Source organism: Sciurus carolinensis, chromosome 1 (genome assembly GCF_902686445.1).
Source record: "Sciurus carolinensis chromosome 1, mSciCar1.2, whole genome shotgun sequence".
Lineage (NCBI taxonomy): Eukaryota > Metazoa > Chordata > Mammalia > Rodentia > Sciuridae > Sciurus > Sciurus carolinensis.
In genome coordinates, this window is record NC_062213.1 from 40,252,435 (window position 1) to 40,275,756 (window position 23,322).

Here is a 23,322-nt window from a genome sequence, read left to right on the forward strand (position 1 = left end):
CTAAATTGCTGAGGCTGGCTTTGAACTTGCCATCCTTCTGCCTCAGCCTCCTCAGCTGCTGGGATTACAGGCATGAGCCACTGCACCCAGGATAGATAATGATCCTATCAGCCAAAGGAGCTCCCTCCTTCTTTCGAATCCCTCCCACATTTGAGGCTCCAACACTTAGTTCTTCCCACCTTGAATTACAGTAATCTGCGCGCTCATCTGGTTCCTGTTAAACGCAGTTGCTGCTGTTTGTGGATCAGCAAGTGGCTGGAACTCATCTCTCCACCTCCAACATCACCACCATCCTCCCTACCTGGATTATTGCTTTAGCTCCTAATGGGCCATTTGGTAGAAAAGCCCAAGAAAAAAGATCCATAGTGAGCTGACCTCCATCACCTCTCCATCCTAAAAACCAACACCTCCCTCCCTTGCTCTCTCTCCTCTCCAGCCCCACTGCCTCCTCCCTGTTCCTGGAAAGCATCAGGCCTCAGGGCTTTTGCAGAGGCTGTTCTATCAAACTAAACCCCTCAACTTCTTTAAGTCTTATCTCAAATATCACCTTCCCAAGGAGGCTCACCCTGACCCCCTTATTTGAAACCCATCCCACGTCTACGCAGCATCCTCAATCCCCATCACCCTGCTTTTTGCCCTCTATCCATAGCACAGACTGGCTCCTGAAATACTGTTTAATTATGTATTTATGATGGGTACAGTTCATTGTCTTCAGCTCCATCCCCACTTGCCACAAGGTCAGACTCTCAAGAACAGGGATCTCATCTCTACACTCACTGATGTATTCCATTAACCTTGCACATGGAAGGTGCTCAATACAGGCATACCTCAGAGATATTGTAGGTTTGGTTCCTGGCCACTACAATAAAGTAAATGTCACAATAAACTGATTAATCTGAGGTTTTTTTCCCCCTTTGGTTTCCCAGTGCATACAAAAGTTCTATAGTTAACTAAGTGTACAATACCATAATGTCTAAAGAGCAATGTATATGACTTCATTAAAAATACTTTGTTTCTAAAAACTGTTAATGATCCTCTGAGCCTTTGGTGGGCCATCATCTTTTTGGTGGTGGAAGGTCTTGCCATGACGTGGATACTGCTGACTGATCAGGGTGGTTGGTGGCTGTTGAAGGTTGGGTAGCTGTAGCAAGTTCTTAAAAAACAGCAGTGATGTGTACTGCATTGGTAGACTTTTCTTTCACAGGGGATTTTCTGTAGTGCACAATGCTGTTTGACAGCATCTTACCTGTGGTACAATTTCTTTCAAAATTGAAGTCAGTTCTCTCAAAACCTGATGCTACTTTACCAACTAAGTTTATGGAATATTCAAGATCCTCGTTTACAGCATCTTCACTGGGATAGATTCTGTCTTAAGAAACCATTTCCTTTGCTCATTCAGAAGAAACAGCTCTTCTCCCATCAAGGTTCGTCATGAGATGCAGCAATTCAGTCACATCTTTAGGCACCACTTCTAATTCTAATCGTCTAGCTATTTCCATCACACTTGCAATTACTTCCTCCACTGCAGTCTTGGACCACTCAAAGTCATTCAGGAGGGTTGGGATCAAATTCCTTCAAACTCCTGTTAATGTTGATTTTTTTTCTTTTTTAAATATATTTAGTTGTAGGTGGACACAATACACTTATTTTATTTTTATGTGGTGCTGAGGATCGAACCCAGGGTCTCACGCATGCCAGGCGAGCACTCTAGAACTGAGCCACAACCCCAGCCCTGATTGTTTTTTATACTGGAAATTGAGCCCAGGAGTGCTCTATCACTGAACTACATCCCCAGCACCACCCCCTTTTTTAAAAATTTTGAGACAGGGCCTCACTAAGTTGCTTAGGGTCTTGCTAAGTTGATTAGACTGACCTCCAACTTGTGATCCTCTTGCCTCAACCTCCTGATTTTCTGGGATTGTAAGTATGTGCCACCTTACCCAGAAATAAGATTTGACCTTCTATGAATCAAAAAATGTTTTTAGTAGCTTCTAGAATGGTGAATCCTTTCCAGAAGGTTTTCAATTTACGTTGCCCAGATCCATCAAAGGAATCACTATCTATGGCAGCTATGACCTTACAAAATATTTTTTTCCTAAAGAATAAGACCTAAAAGTCAAAATTACTCCTTAATCCATGGGCTGCAGAATGGCTGTTGTGCCAGCAGGCAAGAAAGCAACATTACTTTCATTGTGTACCTCCATCAGAGCTCTTGAGCGACCAGGTGCATCGTCAGCACGGTAATACTTTGAAAGGAAGCTTTTATGCTGAGCAGTAGGTCTCAACAGTGGACTTACAATATTCAGTAAACCATGTTGTAAACAGATGTGCTGTCATCCAGGCTTTGTTATTCCATTTATAGAGCACAGGCGGGATAGATTAAGTATAATTCTTAAGGGCCCTAGCATTTTTGGAATGGTAAATGAACATTGGCTTCAACTGAAATCACCAGCTGCACTAGCCCTGAACAGGAGAATCAGCCCATCCTTTGAAACTCTGGAGCCAGGCACTGACTTCTCCTCTCTAGCTATGAAAGTCCAACATGGCATCTTCTTCCAAGAGAAGGCTGTTCTGTCTGCACTGAAAATCTGTCAAAGGCAGTGCAGCCAGCTTCATCGACGATCTTAGCTCGATCTTCTGGGTAACTTGCTGTGGCTTCCCCCTCAGCACTTGCTGCTTCTTTCCCTTGCACTTCTATGTTATAGGGACAGCTTCTTGCCCTCAACCTCAGGAACCAACCTCCACCAGCATCAAACTTTTCTTCTGCAGCTTCCTCACTTCTCTCAGCCTTCCTAGAGTTGAAAGAGTTGAGGCCTTGCTCTGGATTCGGCTTTGGCTTACAGGACATTAGCATTTGTGTGTCCATTTTTAGTTTCCTTCAAGCACTTTTCCTTTCCTTTCCCAACTTGGCTAATCTTTGGTGGAAGAGGCTCAGCTTTTAGCCTGTCCGGGCTTTCCACACGTCTTCCTCACTAAGCTTAATCATTTCCAGCTTCTGATTTCAAGTGAAAGATGTGAAACTCTTCCTTTCACTTGCACACTTAGAAGCTTACTGCAGGGTGATTAATTGGTCTAATTTTACTATCACTGTGTCTCAGGGTATATTGCGGCTCAGGTTGAGGGAGCGATGCAGGGGTAGGGGTCGGGTAGCCTGTGAGTAGAGCAGCCAGAATTCAAATGACAGTTTTGGACTAAGTTCACCGTCTTCTGTGGGCAACATTCATGGCATCCCAGAATAATTACAACAGTAACATCAGAGATCACAGCTCACAGGTCATCACAGCAGATACAATAATGATGAAAAAGTTTGGAATATTTGCAAAAATTGCCAAAACGTGACAAAGACACGAAGTGAACCCATGCAGGATTGCCACGAGCCTTCAATTTATAAAAACACAATATCTGAGAAGTGCAATAAAATGAGGTATGCTTGTAAATATTTGTTATATAAATGAACCTCTCTGATTTCTGTATACACGTAGTCATGACAGTCACTAGGTTCCCAAATCATGCTCCCTTTTTTAAAAAGCATAACTGCCTGGCTGCTTGGCTGCTCTTCCCTATGCTGCCATGGAAACCAACAGCCCGGGGACAGGTTGCTTTTCATCAAGTCAGGCAATGTATACCACACCCCACAGAACACAGGACGCATACAGGTGCCCCCTGCAGCCCGAGGGCAGGAGGCACCAGCCAGTCAGCTGAAGCATTGGGGTGCAATAGCCCAGGGACCAGCACTCCTTTCTGCTCAGTTGGCCTCGGGATCTCCCCAGGAGCCTCTCGCGGTGAGCAGCAGAGGCCCACAGGAGATCCGCCCCTGCCATACATTTGCCCACACAGACCACACATTCTGTTCTCAGGAGACTCTCAAGTCAAAATGTTCCCAGTGCCTCCCACGTGCATTTCTTTCTCTATCCCCAATAATAGCCGGCATTTATGGAGTACCTACTACGAATGAGGCACTTCACATACATCCTCACCAGTCCTGGTAGCACTGCAAAGTCAGCATCATCCCCACTTTCACAGTCAAGGAAACAGAGGCCCAAGGAGACAGTAAGCCTTGCCTTCGGTCAAAGAGCGACCCTGCAGGGGAGGTGGGTTTGCATCCAGCTACCCAAGGGTGACCTTGCCACAGGCTGCGGAGTTCCACGGAATCTGCTACTCTGCATCTCCTGGCAATTGTCTCTGCCCCTCCCTGGGCCTGGAGAAGGAGGGAGAGGGAAGGCAAAGGAGGGCAGACATCTCAGAAATCCTGGAGTGTGCACTTCACAGGCATGCACACACGTGTGCACACCTACACACCTGATCAACCATGAGCCACAGGAACATTGTAACACTGGAGTTGATCTCTGAAGGAGGCTGAGCTCTGAGCTGTCTCTGGAGATCTTTAAAAAATAATAAGTAAAAGATAATCCCATCTTTCTGGAATGACGTAGGTGTGGTTGTGCCTAAAAGCAGAGATTAGCTGACCCCTAATGGACCTGTTTAGCTTTATGAGTATGATGAACCGTTACTGGACAGGCAGGCTAACTGGAGCATTACTAAATCTGTTTTTAATAATGTCACCATCCCAGGACCAAACCCTGACCCGTCGCTGCAATAAAGGTTCATCATTGCTGGAGAGAGCACTGGGTCACTCAGGGTGGAGGTGAGAAGTGGGGACGGCCTGTTTGTTCTCAAGCGTGGGGCTCTGTGAGTCATAGAGTAGCTCGGGGAGGGGTGGAGAGCTTGAAGATTTATCTCAGAGGAGGTCCACAGAATAAAGAAGAAAATGATGGCAAGGAGGCTACAGTGCATCAGGGACAGCACCCCAGCTCGGAAACTGCTTAGCAAAGGGACACTGAGACTTTGTTGTTGTGGGTGTGCACATAACATGTACAGTGTGCAAATCTCAAGCACTCCTAAGACATCTAAGATTACCAGACAACATTTGTCCTGGGCAGAAGTCACCCAGCACCTATTACATGACTCATATATTTAATGTTAAGCTGAAGGTCCACCATAGGCAAAATTCTAGTAGGCACTGGAGATGCAAAAAAAAAAGGGCCAATGGAGGAGAATAGAATTGCTGGTCCCTTGAGGACCAGCAAACCAGGTGGTGCTGGGAGATGTGACCAGAGGAGATGAGAGCAAATGAAATATCAGCAAACAGCGACACCAGTGGCCAAACATGAGCATCCAGGGCATTTGACCAGCTGGCCTGGGGCCTCTGACCCTGCCGGTATTGACAGCCCCTGTGGCCTCTTGCCCCTGTAGAATCTAGGCCCCTCTGTATCAAATAAGTTCATGGCAGGAAAAGATTGGCCCAGTGCTGGGGAAGGCCTGGGCCCCCAGGTTGAGTTATCAGATGGGGGGAGTCAACTCTGGGGTGCTGCTTGGCAGAGAGATGGGATTAACTGGGTCCCACAGCAGTGTGCTTGGGCACAGAAGAGGTGCCACAGATGTCACAGAGCTGCGGGGACATGGTCTCTTTCCCTCCTGCACAGAATCTGTACTTCAGTTCCAAGGGATAAGTAAGCATGGAGCACCCACACTGGTGCTCCCATAGGGACTTAAGTAGCAGGGCCACCATGGGGCTGCTCCAAGTGGCCCCTTGGAGAATGGGTGTCAGACATTAGAGCAGGAGAGGCTCCATTTGCACACCTGCACACCTGTGTATCTGTTACCTGCAACCCTATCCCGGGGCCGTGGGCATAAATACACCTGCCTCATGAGCAGATGGGGACTGGAGCTTTAGATTCCCGCCTCCATCTACCAGGAGACCATGAGGAAAAGGAGACACGGGCTGAGTGTCATGGCAATAAGACACTCTGGTGCTCAAGACCCGACTACCATTGTCCCGCTCCCAGTTCACTTCAAGTAAAAGCCCAAGTACTTAATCTTCCCCTCTGGCCCTGTCACCTCAACCCTTTACTCTGGTGCTTGCTCACTCTGCTCCAGCCACATGTCTTCCTGCTGTCCCTTTTTTTTGGGGGGAGGCGGGGGCCATACCAAGGATTGAACTCAGGGACACTCGACCGCTGAGCCACATCCCCAGCTCTATTTTGTATTTTATTTAGAGACAGGGTCTCGCTGAGTTGCTCAGTGCCTTGCTTTTGCTGAGGCTTGTTTTGAATTCTTGATCCTCCTGCCTCAACCTCCCCAGCCACTGGGATTACAGGGAGCAACACCGCACCCAGCTTCCTGCTTGTCTCTTGACAGTTCCTGGATGCTCCCACCTCTGGGCCTCTGCACTGGGACATTCTTCCCTTAGCATTCACAAGCCTCAGTTTTCCCTCTCACCAGCCTTTACTCTGAGGTTACCTGCTCATCAGGATAAACTGCTGACTCACTAAAAATGGCAACCACCTTCCAACACTTACTCTCCCCCCATCTTTTTTTCCCACAGTAGCCCTTGCTATTAAATATCCAGCTGAGTGTATTTTACTTTTTGTATTGTCTGTTTCCTCAACCAGAACATCAGCTCCCTAAGGATAGGAATTATACTGTTGCTACCTCCAGTACTTAGCCCTGTGCCTGGAAAAAGGGGTCATTTGTGCATTGCTGAATGAATGAATGTATGAATGGACACTCAGTTCCTGTCCTGAAGGCCCTTGCTATCCGGTTGAGCAGTTCCTTTTGCTTAGAACAACTTAGGAACAACACAAGCTCATTCCTCTTAGAAGATTTGAAATTCTTCAGCATTTTCAGCTTTTCCTTTCAAAACCCAAGCACAAAATTCCACCTGTTCCGGTCCTTTTCTCCTGGAACAATCATAGTGCATGACTGGGTATCTGAAAGGATTCGGGAAGAAAGTCATCTGTGGCATTGTGGTCTTCACCCAAGCCAGCTGGGCCTGGGGACCAAGGCAGGATCCTGAAAGCAAGCAGAAAGACCATACCAATGGTGCTGAGTGCCTGGGCAGATGCTGGAAAGTTCTGGTGACACCCAGGAGTGGGGAGCAGACATCTAGGCAGCCAAAGGGAAGGGCTGGCGTGGAGGCAACAACATGAAGCGTGAATGGCACTGAGATGATTTTAACGTGCTCTCGGATCACGTAACCAGCCTTACTCCATGGGTGGGCAGCTCAATTCTGGAAGGGTCTTGCTGTCTGAAGTTCTACCATTTGTATCTCTGTCTGTGTTAGTTAACTAAAGCTGCATAACAAATTGCCCCAAACCATAGAGACTTAACAGTAGCCATTGATTATCCCATATTGTTTCTGTGGGTCAGAAATTGAGGGACAGTTTGGCCAGGCAATTCTGGCTCAAAGTCCCTCTGAAGTTGTAGCTAAATACCAGCTAAGGTTGTCATCACATAAAGGCTGGACTGGAGTTGAAGGGTCCCCTTCCAAGGTGGCTCACTCCCATAGCTGGCAAATTGGTGCTGGCTCTTGGCCAGGGGGCCTCTGCTCCTGTCCATGCAGGCCTCTCCACAGGGCTCTGGAGTATCTTTGTGGCATGGCAGCTGACTTCCTCCAGAGCAGGTGATCCAAGGACCAAGGCAAAAGCCACAACACTCTTTTTAGCTAGCTTTGGAAGTCACCACCTTCACTTCTTCAATATCCTATTCATCACTCGGGCTGCCCCTGGCTTAGGAGGAAAGGGGATACTCAGTGGTGGGAACAGCCCTAGAGGAGGTCACTGGGAGCTTGCTTGGAAGTCAGTTACCACACTGTCTTTCGTGACATCAAGTCACTGCCCATGGTTGGGGTACAGAAGCCTCTGGGCAAGGCAGCAACTAAATCTTAGCAACCCACTCCATGTCTTACTGGGAATGACTTTATGAGGTCCCTTCCAAGCAGATTTAATTCCCACCTCCATGGAGAAAGGAAGTCTAAGAGAGGATAAGAGGACATGGCAATGATCGGTAATCTATGACTGGAAAGGGAAGTAAGAGGAAAAGTGGAACTCAGGTCTCTTCTCCTCCATGTCTAGGGCTCCCTGTTCACCATTCACCTACTTTGGGTGCTGGGGATCGAACTCAGGGCCTTGTGCTTACAAGGCAAGCACTCTACCAACTAAGCTATCTCCCCAGCCCCTGAACAAACAAACATAGTTGAATTGCACCAGTAATGAATGTGCTAGAGACCCAGCAGTGACCCAGAACTCCCGTCCAAAATGTGGTTCACTCTCTCCTGGGTGTATGGGTGTATGTTCAAGGTCCACCAGGAGCACCGAGGAGGAACCGAGTGATGTTCATGCTGGGCAAGACCAGGAGGGCTTCACAGAAGAGGTGTCACTCCATGCACAAATGAAGGCAGATTCCCCAGACCTTGAACAGTTGGAAAAACACATCAGTGTTTATCAAAGTGTTGAGCTGCTGGGGTAAAACCTAAAGTTCCCAGGGACTCTCATCATTACCTGGGCAGAACCCAAAAGGCCCCAGTGAAAGGACGCTTGTGTCCCAGATACTGATGAGCCTCCCAGGAGATGGTGAAGAAAATCAACCCAGGGTTTCAAATCTTGGCTTTTTACTGTTTTGCTTTTAAGGCATGTTTATTGTTACAATTGACTCAAATATTTGAATTCCTACAAAGATGTGTCAACCCCAGTCTCTGCCGTGTCAAAATGTCATCAGGTGAGCTCCCCCAAATTGCAATTCACCTCAGTGGCAGCATCGACACCCACGCAGGGTGGCACCGTGAAGCCCAGCTGCAGTGATAGGTGCTGTCGCCCCCTCTGCTGCCTCTTGAGAGCTGTTTCCATAAATACTCAAACTCATTATAAGACGTGAAACAATGGCCTCCACCACACAAGCTAAATCTTGCAAAGATTATGTCTCACTGTGAGCCACCCAAGAACGGCTTGTCTCCAGAACTTCATTATCCTCAGAAACAGTGGGAACATGAGCATCTCCCCTTTGTCATCAAATGCTGTGCCTCTCCCAAAACATCTTTTTTTTTTTTTCAGTCCTAAGCATAATACTTTGCTAAATAACGGAGGAAGGAGGTTCTTTTTTTTTTTTTTTTTTGTGGTGCTGAGGATTGAACCCAGGGCTTGCAAGGCAAGCACTCTACCAACTGAGCTATCTCCCCAGCCCAGAAGGAGGTTCTTTAAGGAATTCAGCCCTTACAATTGCAGCCTGAGGATTATTTCACCCATGTCCTTCTCTGTGGCACATGATGCTCTGCAGGCTCTGCGTGTCTCTGCAGGTGGTTTCATGTTCATTGCTGTGTTGGAACATGAGTCATAGGTGTGTACACTCGTGCTCACACACACGTACATGGGTGTGTGTGCATTGGTGGCTGTGTGTATGTAGGTGCAGGTGTGGTGGTTTTGCATCTGACTTGGACAGAGCCTGCTGAGTGTGTATCTTCTCCTCATGTTTCTCAGTCCCTCCTGCTTTTATGCCTGACCAACATGGCTAGTGTTGCAAACAGAAGTGACTTCTAGACCAGGGCAGCTCAGTGTCTATGTGCCCTTGAAGGGGCAGTGATTATGGACTGAATATTTGTGTCCCCCAAAAATGCATATGCTGAAGGCCTGACCCCAGTATGATGGTGCAGGGAGGTGGGATCTTTAGGAGGTGATTGGATTTAGGGAAGGCCATGAGGGCGAGGGGCCCCATGATGGGATCACTGCCCCTATAAGAGGAAAAGAGACCAGAGTTCTCTTTCAACCATGTGAGGATGCACATAAGCCAGGAACAGGACCCTCGCCAGGAACCAAAACTGCAGGCACCTTGATTTTCAACTTCCCAGTCTCCAGAACTGTGAGCAATATTTGTTATTGCCACCCAGTGTGGAGCTGTTATGTTATGGCAGCCAAGCTGACTAAAGCAACAGCCTGGAAAGATGTATTCTTGGTGAAGTGGAATCAAGATGGAAGAACTGTGAGGCAAGTGTGCCTCGGTGTGTTGGGATTTCAGACTTTATCTGTCATAGCAACTCTTATGGCCTTGGCTATAAAATAATGCAGGTAATACCCAGGATGCAGGGTTGTTGTTAGGATTGAATTAGAGAATAACTTCAAAATCACATGTGATTTCCTCTCAAGTTACTCAATCAAATGAAACAAGTTCCTGAGGAGTGTATCACTTGCCTGGCACTGTGCCAGGTGCTGAACACAGGGACCCTGACATTTTAGTCTAGCAGGACAGATGTGGAAACAGACATATTACTACATAACTTGGTAAATGGACAATTACAGAGAGGTCATGGTCAGGAGGGAGGAGCTAATTCTGGAGGATTCAAGAAAAGAACTACTATGTCGGGCACAGTGGTGCACGACTGTGATCCCAGCAACTCGGGAGGCTGAGACAGGAGGATCGCAAGTTCAAAGCCAGCCTTAGCAACTTAGCAAGGCCCTAGATAACTTAGTGAGAGCCTGTCTCAAAATAAAGAAATAAAAAGGGCTGGGGATGTAGCTCAATGGTGAAGTACCTCTGGTTCAATCCCTGGTACCAAAAAAAGAAAATAAAAAGTAACGGTATAAAAGGGGGAAGTGGGCAGCATTTTAAGGAAGAAAGAAAGCTTGTAGGTTAAGTGAGTAAGGGGTCAGCCCAGGTGAGAGGGAGACCTGGTTAGGGATGATGGCATATGCGTGAGAAAGTTCACGAAGGCCATGACTTCTAGACCAGGGCAGCCAAATATCCATGTGCCCATGGAGTGGCAGTGGTTATGGACTGAATGTTTGTGTCCCCCAAAAATGCATATGCTGAAGGCCTGACCCCAGTGTGATGGCACTGGGAGGGATGGCCTTTAAGAGGTGATCTTTAGAATATTCAGGAAGGCCTAGAATACTAAGATTTACTCTCTACTGGAAAGGGTCCCTCAAGTAAGCAGCCAGGGATGGGTGAAGGTCTGTTTTAGTCAACTTTTTCATCACTGTGGCCAAAAGACCTGACAAGAACAAGAGGAAAGGTTTATTGGGTTCATGTTCTCAGAGATCTCTGTTGACAGACAGCCTACTCCATTGCTCTGGGCTTGAAGTAAGGCAGAACAACGTGGCAGAAGGGTGTGGCAGAGGAAAGCAGTTCAGAACATGAAATCAGAAAGCAGAGATACCTGCATGGGGAACAAAATGTAAACCCCAAAGGCACTCCTCCTTTGGCCCACCTCCTCCAGTCACACCCTACCTGCCTACAGCTGCCACCCAGTTAATCCGTATTGTTTTATTAACTCATTGATTCGGTTAAGGCTCTCATAACCCAATCATTTCACCTCTGAATGTTCTTGCATTCTCACATATGAGCTTTTGGGGGACAACAACTCATATCTAAACCATAACAGGGTCTTATTTACCCTTGGTAAAGCAAACTCAAGTTTTAATTTCTTTAAGCCTATGCCATAACGTCCCACTTTCTTCATATTCATTTGGAAGCGGATGTTAATGTCAGTGTCTGCCTCCTCAGACATACTGTGAGGTCTTAGGGCAGGGACATTTCTGGTTCTGTATCCCTCTGGGTTCCCCAAGCCTAGGCCCTGATCTGCAGCCGGAGCTGCACAAACGCCTGTTGAATCAAAATGAACCTAAGCCCCAGCCCATTCCCTAACTGCAGCACTGAACAAACAGAACTGAACATCCCTCCAGGAGCGGAATGCACGTCAGGCCCAGGGCTGAACTGGGGGTTTCCTGCCTGCGGACTCTGGAGCGTGTGTGTGGTCCGCTGCGCCACCCTGCGGTCACTCCTGGGAACTGCACGTTCTCAGACTGCTCCCAGTATCGTCTTACCGTTGGTCCCAGAGTGGGAGGAAAACTGGGCTCTGGAGATGTTCAGGCTCCGTCCCACCCCTTCTTTCCATAAGTCCCAGGGGATAACCATGGTTATTTTGGCCTTGATGTCTTAAGCCCTGTTTTACAAGGGATTATTAATGGGAAGTCAGATGTGAGAGAGAAAGGGCCAGTTAGATTGTGGTAAACCCTTACTAGAGAGCTTTGGTTAAGACGCTGGCAGATGGGTGTTTGATGCCTCTTTACCACTTCCTAGTTCTGTGACCCTGGGCAATGACCTCATCTCACTGAGCCTGTTTCTTTCTCCATAGAAAGGGGGTGACCCAACTTGAAGAATTACTACAAGGATTAAAATAACTGATATAAATTAAGCTATAACTCCATGACTAGCACCTAGTAAGCATTCAACTGTATCAGCATAGGCACTTGGGTTCATTTGAGACTCACTTCAAGAAGGCAAGGTAGACATACTGCCATTTTGAGGACAAGAACACTGAGGGTCAAGAGAGTTTAAGCCACTTGTCTTTCAGCAAGGGAATGACAGAACTGGAAGCCATGCCTTCCCATTCCGACTTGCATTCCAGGAAGCCCCTGAAGAAAGAGATGCGGAGGGCAACTTTGCTGAAGAAAAGTTGCCAAGTTCAGAAGAGGGAAGATAGAGGAGAAGCAGAACTGGAATCCAGCACAGCAAACTGCTTGCTTCGTTTGTGGATGTGAGATCCTTTCTGGAAAAGGGCTCCATTCAAAACGCTGGTCCTGAGAAGCACCCAGTGCTGTCAGGAGACCTGGGCTCTGGCCCACGAAGCTATTGTGAGGACTTCGCCTCTCTGATGTTCAGTTTCCTCCTTGGCAAAATGAGGCAGAGGGCAGTCAAGACACCTGCTCAGGAGCCTTTCAACCCCACATCCCATCATTCCACGGTCTGTGCCTTTCCGATACCCTGCAGATGTTCATGGGGGTGGGGGGCAGTGTCACTATTTGCCCTCAGAGACCTCTGGGTGGGACGTAGAAAGAACCCAGAACCCTGCCCTGGGGGGGGGGGGGTGACAGATGGAAAGAATAACTCTTTATTTGGTCACATGAACAAGAGATTAACATTAATCCCCAGTTGGGACTGAATAATTCTGCCCACAAAGGCCCTGCACAGTGGGGCCAGAGAGCTTCAGGCGCAGACAGTGGGTCCAGGAGCCAGGCGGGTGATTTACGGGCAAGATTAAAAGAATTCAAGGAGCGGGACCCGGAAGACCTACACGGGGCAGAGCAGCAGCGGCAACTGCTCCAGAGTGCCCTAAATTCGGAAAGAGAACGCATGCAGTGCCCCACTCCTCTTGGATGGGGGACGGCGTGTGTGTGTGTGTGTGTGTGTGTGTGTGTGTGTGTGTGTGTGTAATTGTTTGGCTCTGGGCTGATGTTTTCAACATGAGCAGGCCACTTGGGACATGTAATCGTGGTCCTTTCATACACGCCTAACGAGGGCAAGATGAATGGTGTGGGTGGTGCTCAGGTCATAAATATCAGTGGCATATCAGGGCAAAATTAGAAAGAGAAAAGCAAGTGAAATAAATCTCTCAGGACTCCAGGGCCATCTTTCCGAGAAAAACATCAAGATGAGAAAGACCAGATTCCTGTGACAGACCCAGAGCCAGAATCCCTGATACTCTTCACATGGCACCAGAGTGAGGAATTGTTGACCTTGAACTGCTTACGAACAAGGCCATGTCTGATGCATCTGTGCATCTGACCCCTCCAGTGCCCAGCACAGAACAACAGGCCCGACTCCGGTCCTGAGTAGCGACAGAATGGGAAGAAGCACGTGAATGTGGTGAGGAGCTCAGACTCTGCTGCCAGCCGGCTTGGGCCCCAACCCTCAAGGCTCTGTTTTACCAGCAAATCATTGAAATTCTCTAACTCAGTTTCCTCATCTGTAAAATGGAGATAATAGGAAGACTGACTCAGAGTGTTGCTGTAACTATTAAGTGGAATATTGTTCATAAAGCAATGGTGATGGCTCTGTGTCCCCCATTTTACATTACCAAGGACTGAATGAAGTGGCGGGGAGTTTTACAGGGCCATTCCACATGCCAAGCTGATTGGCCTGGTGTTTTTGTTTTGTTTTCTCGCTCAGGGATATAGAGGCTGAGGAACCCTGGTGGCTATGATGGCGATTTTATACTGGGATTTAGGGGCACCCTAGCTGTCCCTGTTCTGCCTTGATTCTGTGGTCACCACAGTAGGGGTGGACACTCCCCTCTGCCCATTCTGACTTGGGTAAGTGTGATGGGAACATGGTGGAGGCCCAGAATGCCCTCACCCCCAGACTCCGGGTGGGTATGGAGGCGCAGAGCCAGGCAGCTGTCTGTGAATGACGCTGACCCTGGAGGAGTAAGCCCCACACACCAACCTTATTGGCCCGTGCTAAAGGCCAGCTTCCCCTGGTTGCCACTTGCTTCCCCATGGGGGGCCCCAGCTTGAGTGACAAGCCTGTTGGGGAGCCGAGCTCTGCCCTTGATAAGGATCAGTTCCTGTTGCCCCTGCTCTGCCTATTCCAGAGGGCCCTACAGACCACTCACAGGCAGAAAATGGTGCCCCAAATGAAGTTGAGGAACGGGTCTCTAGACCTGGATGACAGCCCAAGGCCCAGGAGGACCCTGTGAGGGAATCTTTCTTTTGGTTTGGAGCCTCCTGTCACTTCTTAGCCTCTGGCCTGGCAGGGGTACTTTGAGGTCTTTGGCCTCCCCCTCACCTTCAATTGCTCTACATGCTTGGGGCCAATTAGCGCCGAGCCTGCTGGGTTTTTCTCCCCTCATGAGGGTGGATGACTCTGCAGACACCCAGACAGGGCTCCCAGGCAGAGGTCTGGAGTTGCTCCTGGAGGGCCACTCTGGATTCTGTGGACATGATGATGATGGACAGGCATGACTCCTCAACACTGCATGAAACCAGATGCAAGTAGACGCTCTGGCCTCTCTCGGCGGCTGCCTGGGGCCCCAGCTCTCTCAGCTCTCCATCTCTCAACAGCAGCACCAGGGCATGGGGACCTTGGCGCTCAGACACAACCCCTCCAGTACCTAATGGCTGAGGAACAGAGGCCTCCACCAGTCCAGCTCCACCAGAGCTTCCGTCAGCCAGGTCCCCGAAGCATGAAGCTATAGGAGCTTTTAGGACGTGGTAAAGTACCCATAGGTTATAATTGCTAGATATTGAAGAAAGACAAGTTCCTGGCCAAGATAGTTAATAGTTCACACCAGAAACCAGGCCTCACTATTAAAAAAGATAATAATTAATAAATTAAATTAAATTAAGTTAAAAAGCCCACAGTGGCCCAGAAACTAAGTCTTACTGTTTAAAAATCTAACAAACAAAAAGCCCTGTAGGTCCCAAATATAACATCGCAAAAAAAGTGATATTCAAATTGGCAAAAAAAGTCAATGGCAAAAACAGAATTTCGGAGTGGATGAAGACGACCTGGTGATTCTTAGACATGAGCTGGTGAAATTGCATAAAAGCTAAATAAAACCACAGATTGCAGGGTCACACCACAGATCTGGTGGAGCTGTACCCTCCAGGGACTGATGACCAGAAATGTGCATATTTGGCCAGCACCCGAAGTGCTCTGATGACACCTGGATTTGGAGACCTCTGGTTCTCCACAGCTCCTGAACCTCCCTGGGTGTGGGATCGCCCAGTGCTCCTGTTCACGTGCAGTCGACCCCAGGTCTGGGGCAGGGCCCGAGCTGCTGCATTCCTATTGCTGAGGTTGCTGGTCCTAGGACCACAAATCAGTCAGACCATTCTCCAGCCTCCCCCATTTCACTGAGAAACAGAGATCAACTGAGGGCAGGTGTGGGGGAAGTCCAGAGGGAAAATCCTGAGTTTAGAAGGGAAAAAAAAATTGAGATGGCTAGGAGGAAAGCAAAAGGGAATACGCAAGGTAGTTGAGTAAGAATGAGGTTGAAGTGGGTCCCCAAATCAGTGGAGTGTCTCTACTTGGTTAGTTTCTCACCAGGCAGCAGTCCTGGGGATTGTTTCCTAAGGGAGGCATAGAATGGGAACTTGTCAGAGGGCACAGGTCCCTGGTCTGAGAGTTTGCTAGGCAGCTGGACACGGCTGCCCCACATTTTGGCAAGATCAGCATTAGCGTCCACAAACCAACTTCTGGCACTTGTTCCAGAATGTTCTTCAGGAACGCCCTGACACCTATACCATCTCCCCAACTACATCCAAATGCGCACATGTACATAACCACAGACATGGCTCTGCAAAATTTGCAATAGGAAACTGTTACCCTGTCTCCAGAGGGCCCCATGCTAGACATCTTTTATCCAGCTTCACGTTTTCCTGACCCAACTTAGCTCAACCCCTACTGCAGCAACCTGCTGGGAGCAGATGAAGCCCAACGGCCCCTGGCCTTAGCTGCCCCTCTAATTTCCTGCCCTTGGGGCTGCTTGGCTGGCCTTCCCAGAATACTCAGGGACAGCCCGTGCCAGCACTTGTGCAAACCAGGAAGTGCCAGGAAATGAACACTCCCTGAAATAACCCTTGGCCAGTAGGCATGGGAGATGGTAAAGATTTCCCCTTTCTGGGACTCACATAAATAACATGGAGGTACACTTAACTCCTCAGTGTGTCCCTTGTGGGAGGGAGCCCTAGTAGTCCCAGAGAGTAGCCAGCTTCTAATGCATACATGGATCATATTTCAATTCTTCCCTGACCTCCACACTCCTGGTCCCTTAGGTCACTTCCTAAAATAAACTCTCTGCATGTAAGGGTGCAGCTCTGCTTTTAAGAGAAACCAAATTAACACATGCAATAGCAGCTAAATCCTATAGATCATGGAAGAAGGAGGCTGGAAATACAGAGGGCTCATCATTACCCAGAACATTCCACGTTGTCCCTCACACCTGCAGCCCCTGCCCAAGGTTCACACAGCTGTGCATGACTGTGAGAACAAGTCTTGTCCAAAAAACAATTTAAGATTCTCTGTGAGACACTGGAAAAAATCAGAAGGAAAGCTAAAGAAATGTGGTTTGTTTAGCTTGAAGAAAGAAAGGATAAAAGGTTAACAACTGATTTCATGAAAATAAAGGGATGGTGTTTTAGTCAGCTTTTTTTTCACTGCTGTTAATAAAAGGACCCAACCAGAACAATTACAGAGGAGGAAAGTGTATTTAGGGGCTCACAGTTTCAGAGATCTCAATCCATAGACAGTAGGCTCCATTCCTTAAGGCTGGAGGTGAGGCAGAACATCATGGTGGAAGAATGTGGCAGAGGGAAGCAGCTTACATGATGATCAAGAAACAGAGTGAAAGGTCTCCACTTGCCAGATACAAATATATACCCCAAAGACACGCCCCAATTCCCACCTCCTCCAGCCACACCCCACCACTTCAGTTACCACTCAGTTAATCCCTATCAGGGGATTAATTCACTGATTGGGTTATGACTCTCACAACCCAATCATTTCTCCTCTGAACCTTGAACACATGAGATTTGGGGGACACTTCACATCCAAACCGTAACAGATGGTTCCCAATGTTAGTTGTAGTAAGACTGCAGGGAGGTAGAATTAAACTGGGGTTGAGGGGACATTTTAACCATGTTAGCTGTCAAGGGAGAGATTGGCATCTCCTAGTGAAGTCGTGAGTTCTCACTGTAGTCATTCAGCTCGTGGGACGATATGATTGGGATTCATTCTTTAAAGAAAAGCTTTTGAAATTGTCTCTTCTCTAGATACTGTTTGAAAAGTCATGGAGTCTTGGACTTGGGTGTAGCTCAGTGGTAGAATGCTTGCCTAACACGCATGAGGCATTGGGTTTGATTCCCCAAGCACTACAAAAAAAAGGGCGGGAAGTCACAGAGCCTTTGGAAACTAGGATTTTGCTAGTATAGATCTTCCCCCTAAGGAGGGAATATTGACTGTTCTGTGACCTCATCCTCCACCCACCAAACCCCAGTGATGCAGTGATGTATGCAACTGAATCGTGTTTTAATTCCGATGCTTTTCCCAGAGTGGGCTGTTTACTCATGAGGTCTTGGCACCACCTAGTGGTTAATTTGTTCAATACAACATGTGCCCAGCCCACAACAGTTTATTACTCTTAATGATTTTTTTGTCAATTCCACAAAAAAGCATTCAACACAGTTATGGGTTAAACACTGTGCTAGAACGTGGAGTTAAAGAGTAAACAAATAAGACATGGTCTCGCCTTCATGAAGTTCACAGTCTAATGGAGTAGATGAATAAGCAAACAACAAAAAAATTAATGATCATGCATTGTAATGTCATCAGGAAATAAACCCACTGTGGGATAGAGGATAATGTAGGCAGAAGGAGCATATTTTGAATTGGGTAGTCAGAGAAGTTCTCCCCCAAGAAACACTGCTCAAGCTGGGAAGGATGGGATGAGATGGGGTAGCTGAGAACATTCCATGAAGGCAGAACGTACAGAACCATGGAGGGGCCCGGCGCAGCTGTGGGAAGAGCTGAAAGATCAATGCATTTACAGCACAGTGAGGGAGGCACAGGGGAACACAATGGGCCTGGAAACTGGGAGAGTCTCTGCCTGTAAACATTTCCTCGGGAAGGTGGGATAATACCTTCACGTGATCTCAGCCATTTGCTCAGCTCCAGCAGGATCCCAACTGGGAACATCAATAACAGCTGCTCTGCTTTCATGATTCCCATTCCTGATAAGCTGTATCTTTGGTTGATAACAGGGGAATCTCCTTTTAAAAGTCAGGACAGTGGTTCTCAACCTGGGATGCAAGTTACTGGAGAGATCTTAAGAATCCCAATGTCCAGGCCACAGCCCCGACCAGTTTAAGCTGCATTCCTGGGCTCCAAGGGTGATTCCAATGTGCTGCTGAATTTGAGGAAAACTGACCTGGAAGGATGCTTGTGAAGAGAAAAAAAGAAAAGAAAACAAAACAAAACAAAACAACTCGTTTGGTACTCTCAAGTAGTGAAAGCCATATACAAATAATGAGCCAGGCTGTTTTGCTTGTTTGTTTGGGGTTTTTTCCCCCCAGGAGTAGGCCCACTTCCCATCCAGCCCTCTGCTTGACGCTCTCATTAAGTTCCACCTGGACACTTCACACTGCAGTCAAGAGCCCCTGGGGGCTGATGTTACAGGAAGGTCAATTTCAGTGGCAAGCAGGTCTGCTAAGGGCACAGAGTTATGAGGTTTCCATGGCCTTCAATCTCACTTCCCCACAGTCAGAGGGTTCAAATAGCCAGACCTCCTACAGCAGCACGTCCTAGCCCCAGCTGCACATCAGTGGCCTAAGGGGCTTTTTAAACATACTGATGCTTAGACCCAGTTCAGATTGATCTGGCTGAGGTTTGTGCTATCAGGTGATTCTAACATGCAGCTGAGATTGAAAGCCACTGTTGCCAAAGAAAAGACAGCACCTGTGGTCCCTCATGTTTGGGGAGACCTGCAATAACTAGAACCTCTGTCACTGGGGTTGCTTCCCCAAGTGATCTACAGATGGTACTATTTTTTGCTATGGGCTGAATATTCCTTATCCAGAAGACTTGGTACCAGAAATGTTTCAGATTCTGGATTTTTTAAAATTTGGGAATATTTGCATATGTATATGAGGTATCTTGGGGAGGAGACCCAAGTCTAAAAATGAAATCCATTTATGTCTCATACACACCTTATATAGCCAAAAGCTCATTTTATACAGTATTTTTAGTGCATATGTGTTTTGACAGTGACATATCACTTGAGATCAGATGTGAAACTTTCCAACTTAGCAATGTCAAATCAGTATTCAAAATGTTTTGGATTATGGGACACTGCAGATTTGGGATTTTTGGATTTTGGATGCTTAACCTGTATCTGCTAAGCAGCCCAGTCCTGAATCTAGCTCTGTACTCCCCAGGCCTCAAATTGGCTATAAGCACTTAAGACTACTTCCCACAGGCTGGGGAGAAAGAACTCACCCTAGGCATGTGGCATGGAGACAGCAATGCTACCTTTATACATAAAGCACAATTTCCCATTAACTGATTTTCAATAAAAGGACAATTAACATCAGGGTTCATGCTAATCAAGTTCCATAAGGAACTGGCAACATGAACACTTGTATATGATTTATTTAAGCAATTGCTTTTTTGTTGTTCTTTTCGGATACACATGACAGTAGTGTGACATATTATACATACATGGAGTATAACTTGTTCTAATTAGGATCCCATTCTTGTGACTGAACATGATGTGGAGTTACACCGGTTGTGTATTCATATATGAACATAGGAAAGTTATGTCCAATTCATTTTGCTGTGTTTCCTATTCCTATCCTTCCTTCCTTCCTTCCCTTTATTCCCCTTTAACTAACACTTTTTTCTTAAGAGATTAATTACCCACATCGATCTTTGCACCAAATGGATATGCACCAGAAAGGTTAATTGTGATTACATCTGGGTGGTGAAATCCAGGTGATTTAAATTTTGTTATTGTTGCTTGTCTCCACTATTTTTCTATGATGAATATGGATGATTGATATAACATTACTTAAGTAAAACCAAAAAGAAAAAAATTAAAAGCTAAGCATAGAAAGAATTATGTGTAACTGGTCTGAGTATTCAGCTCACAACTCTGCCTATTAGGATACTTTCTGACTGAGTGGAACCTCAAACCACTGTCCCCTCAACAAGAGAACAGGGGTCAAATTGTATTAAGTGACTATGTGACTCTAGTAAAGTGTAGCAGGCACCTGACAAGATCAAAATAAACATGTTAATCAATTCAGTGGCTATAGAAAATAAAGTCAGTACCAACCATCATTTTTGGTCAGGGATATGGATTCTTTATAGCATGTGTGCAGATTCTATTAGACTTTCAAATTATATTCCACAAAATTAGTGTTTCCTGGACAATAAGTACAAAAATAAGAGTGTGTAGAGGAGTCTCAAAAAGATTTCTTTCCTACAGAGATAGAGAACCTTGACTGCAAATATTCATTGTGGATCTGCAACAGGAGGACACCTTATCCCTCTTTCCAAGTTTATTTAGTCATGAAACACCTTTTTCCAGAGACCAGCTATCCTTTCAGCGCATGACTCTTTGACCTTCCACCCACAAACCAGAGTAACTGAAATGTGACCTGTCCCCTGTAACCAGGGCAGAGCAGCAGGCCCCAGGCAGGGTGCTGTACAGGACGCTGTCAGGTGACACACAGCACACTCAGACTTCTGTCATCAAGAAAGCTAAGCCACTGACGAAGTGGCTCAGAGCCTAGAAAGCAATGAGAAATGGGCCAAAAAATATTCACAGCTGAATATCAGGTGATATTTTAATTTATTCTGTTTACAGACAGCACTTAGATACACTATTTTCCTTGATCTCATTTGGGTTGGACACAAAGACGCTGAGAGGCACAGTGAGAGGAGAAACCTCAGTCATTTATTGGCTCAAGGGCTTTCCAACTACTGAAAGGCTTGCTGGGTTGTCCCCAACTCATCACCCCCAAAGACCTTTTCAGCCAAATGCTACTGCAAAAACACAATGCATTTATTTACATGAAATGATGCCTAACTGCACATGTAAATTCAAAACATCTCACTCAGACTCTGCTAGAAAAAGGACGGCAGGAAAGGGCCAAGGCAGCTAAAGGTTAATGAGTTTCTCCAGGTGAAAAAAGCAATCATGAGCCTGCTATGGATGACAGGTTTCTTTTATGCCTTGCTCAAGACCTGCAGTGGATGATGTGACTGCATTGGTGGTGGTTCAAAAGCAGATGGTCACTTCAGTCATCACTTTGCAGAGGTAGCTATTGCACCACACAGCCACGCTGACCAAAGCGTGTTCCTAAGGATGCTGATCCCACCAAGTGCTCCTCACAAAAGGAATTCGGGGATCAAAAAGATTTTCAAAAAAACACTATACACTATTATCTACTTTTGAAATCTCTCTCTTCTTTTAGATAACATATTCCATAGAACATGCTTTAAGAATGCTCCTTTATGGCTTTGAGAAATTCTTTACAGAAACAAAAATAAAAATTTTTTACTTAAAAAAATTAACTTCTAGGTTCACATGTTGGTCAACAACAGAGAGGTCAAGGTCATAAAGTCATAGACCCTCATTTAAATTCCAACCCAACACTTTTATCATAAACAGGCAGCAATAAATTGTCCATGATTTCTTTCTTTATGACACAAGGTGTTAGGCATACTGATTACAGTACAGGTTTGAGCACAGCTCACACAGGGCCTGTGTCTCAGGCACAGAAGCCCGATGTTTATAGTCTTTTCCTCTTCATTAAACAGCTACTGTTGCTTATCACATGACTATGAAGTCAAACTTTGCTCCTAACAAAAAAGGGACAATAAGAGGTACAGCTTTAATAATACTTTTCAGCAAGAATTATGCAGACCAAGAGATCATAATAAAAAGCTTTTGGCCACATGTGCCAGACAATTTCACAGCAAGGACAGGGAGGGACAAAATGATGTAAATATTTCATCATTTGCATAATATATATTTTTTTAATTCTTTTCAAGGAATTTCAGGTGATTTTAAAACAGAGGACAGAGAAAGCAAGACTCCAACTACGGGACTTGGCAAACAAAATCACCTGCCGTGCTAGGCAGTGAACCAGCATTCACACCTCAATGGCAATCCTGGCAAATCGGTACTGCAGCGAGGCAGCAGACCTCAGCAGCACCAAGCCCCTTCCAGCCTCAGGCTGGCTGAGCAGCATGTCCAGCAAGCCTGTCAGACTCACGAACCCCAGGGCTTCTCCACAGCCAACAGCCATGGAAAAATCTCCCTGGGTGACAAAGCCTAGGAGGACTCTGGAGCAGTGGGAGATCACACCCGGGAGGGGACCTGACCACAACCCCCGAGTCAGAGCTCCCTGCCCAGCAGCAGGGGACCCCACTGCCACACCCGTGGAAGCAGCAAGCCCTCGGTTCTGCCTCCTCTTCATTTTCTTCTTCTCTTTCTGTTTCAGGATCATGCTCTTGAATGGGTCGCTGTGTCTGGCTTCCTGAGGCCCAGAGTAGTGGTGATCCTGGCTGAGTTGGAGGAAGTCCTCCTCGGTTGGGACACAGATCATGGTAAGTGGCTCTGGGCTGCCCTTCCTGAGCAGGGACAGGCTGACCCATACCAGGGCCCTAGGAAAGCGGTCCAAGATGGACAGGCGGGCCTCTGTGGTCAATTCTTGCTGGCCTCTGCTGGCAGCCTGCCGGACCACCCGACTATTCTCAACACTGGGCCCACACCAGGCTGACAGCTGCTTCAATAATTTCCTACTCCTACAAGAAGTCAAGAGACACACATTTGAGTATATTCTGTTCAAAGAAAAAATATGCAACTAGAAGATTAAGCATCACTAGAGTTAAAGTATCAAAACTCTGATTTTTTTAAAATTTAAAATACACATTAAATTACATCAGTAACAATATTTTTCTTTTTATGTACCTGCCATTCTGAAACTGAAGGTCTAAAGGCTTAAGAAGTTGAAGGCTAAGAAATATCAGATAGTGGGATAGAAAATACTAAGGCTGTAATCACAGTGAGAAGATGAGAATAAAGAGGAGCTGGTATTTTGATAAGAAAAATCTGAAGAGACAGTATATGTAAAGTAAGAAAGAAGATTATGAAATCATGAGATTACCACACAGAAAAATAAGTATGAGCCAAGAGATGTGAGTACT

General features: G+C 46.6%; 1 protein-coding gene and 1 pseudogene across 2 annotated transcripts in view; both read right to left on the reverse strand.

Moving 5' to 3' along the window:
- Positions 1-1,025: 1,025 nt before the first annotated feature.
- On the reverse strand, positions 1,026-11,742 carry LOC124980076 (tigger transposable element-derived protein 1-like; annotated as a pseudogene).
- A 9,210-nt stretch (positions 11,743-20,952) lies between these two features.
- Positions 20,953-23,322, reverse strand: part of Pop1 (POP1 homolog, ribonuclease P/MRP subunit) — a 35,488-nt gene continuing 33,118 nt past the window's right edge. For both annotated transcript variants that reach the window (XM_047528692.1, XM_047528700.1), the window contains exon 16: positions 20,953-22,920. In XM_047528692.1, the coding sequence (XP_047384648.1) occupies positions 22,266-22,920 (655 nt within the window). In that variant the 3' untranslated portion in view covers positions 20,953-22,265. The remainder of the gene's footprint in view (positions 22,921-23,322) is intronic.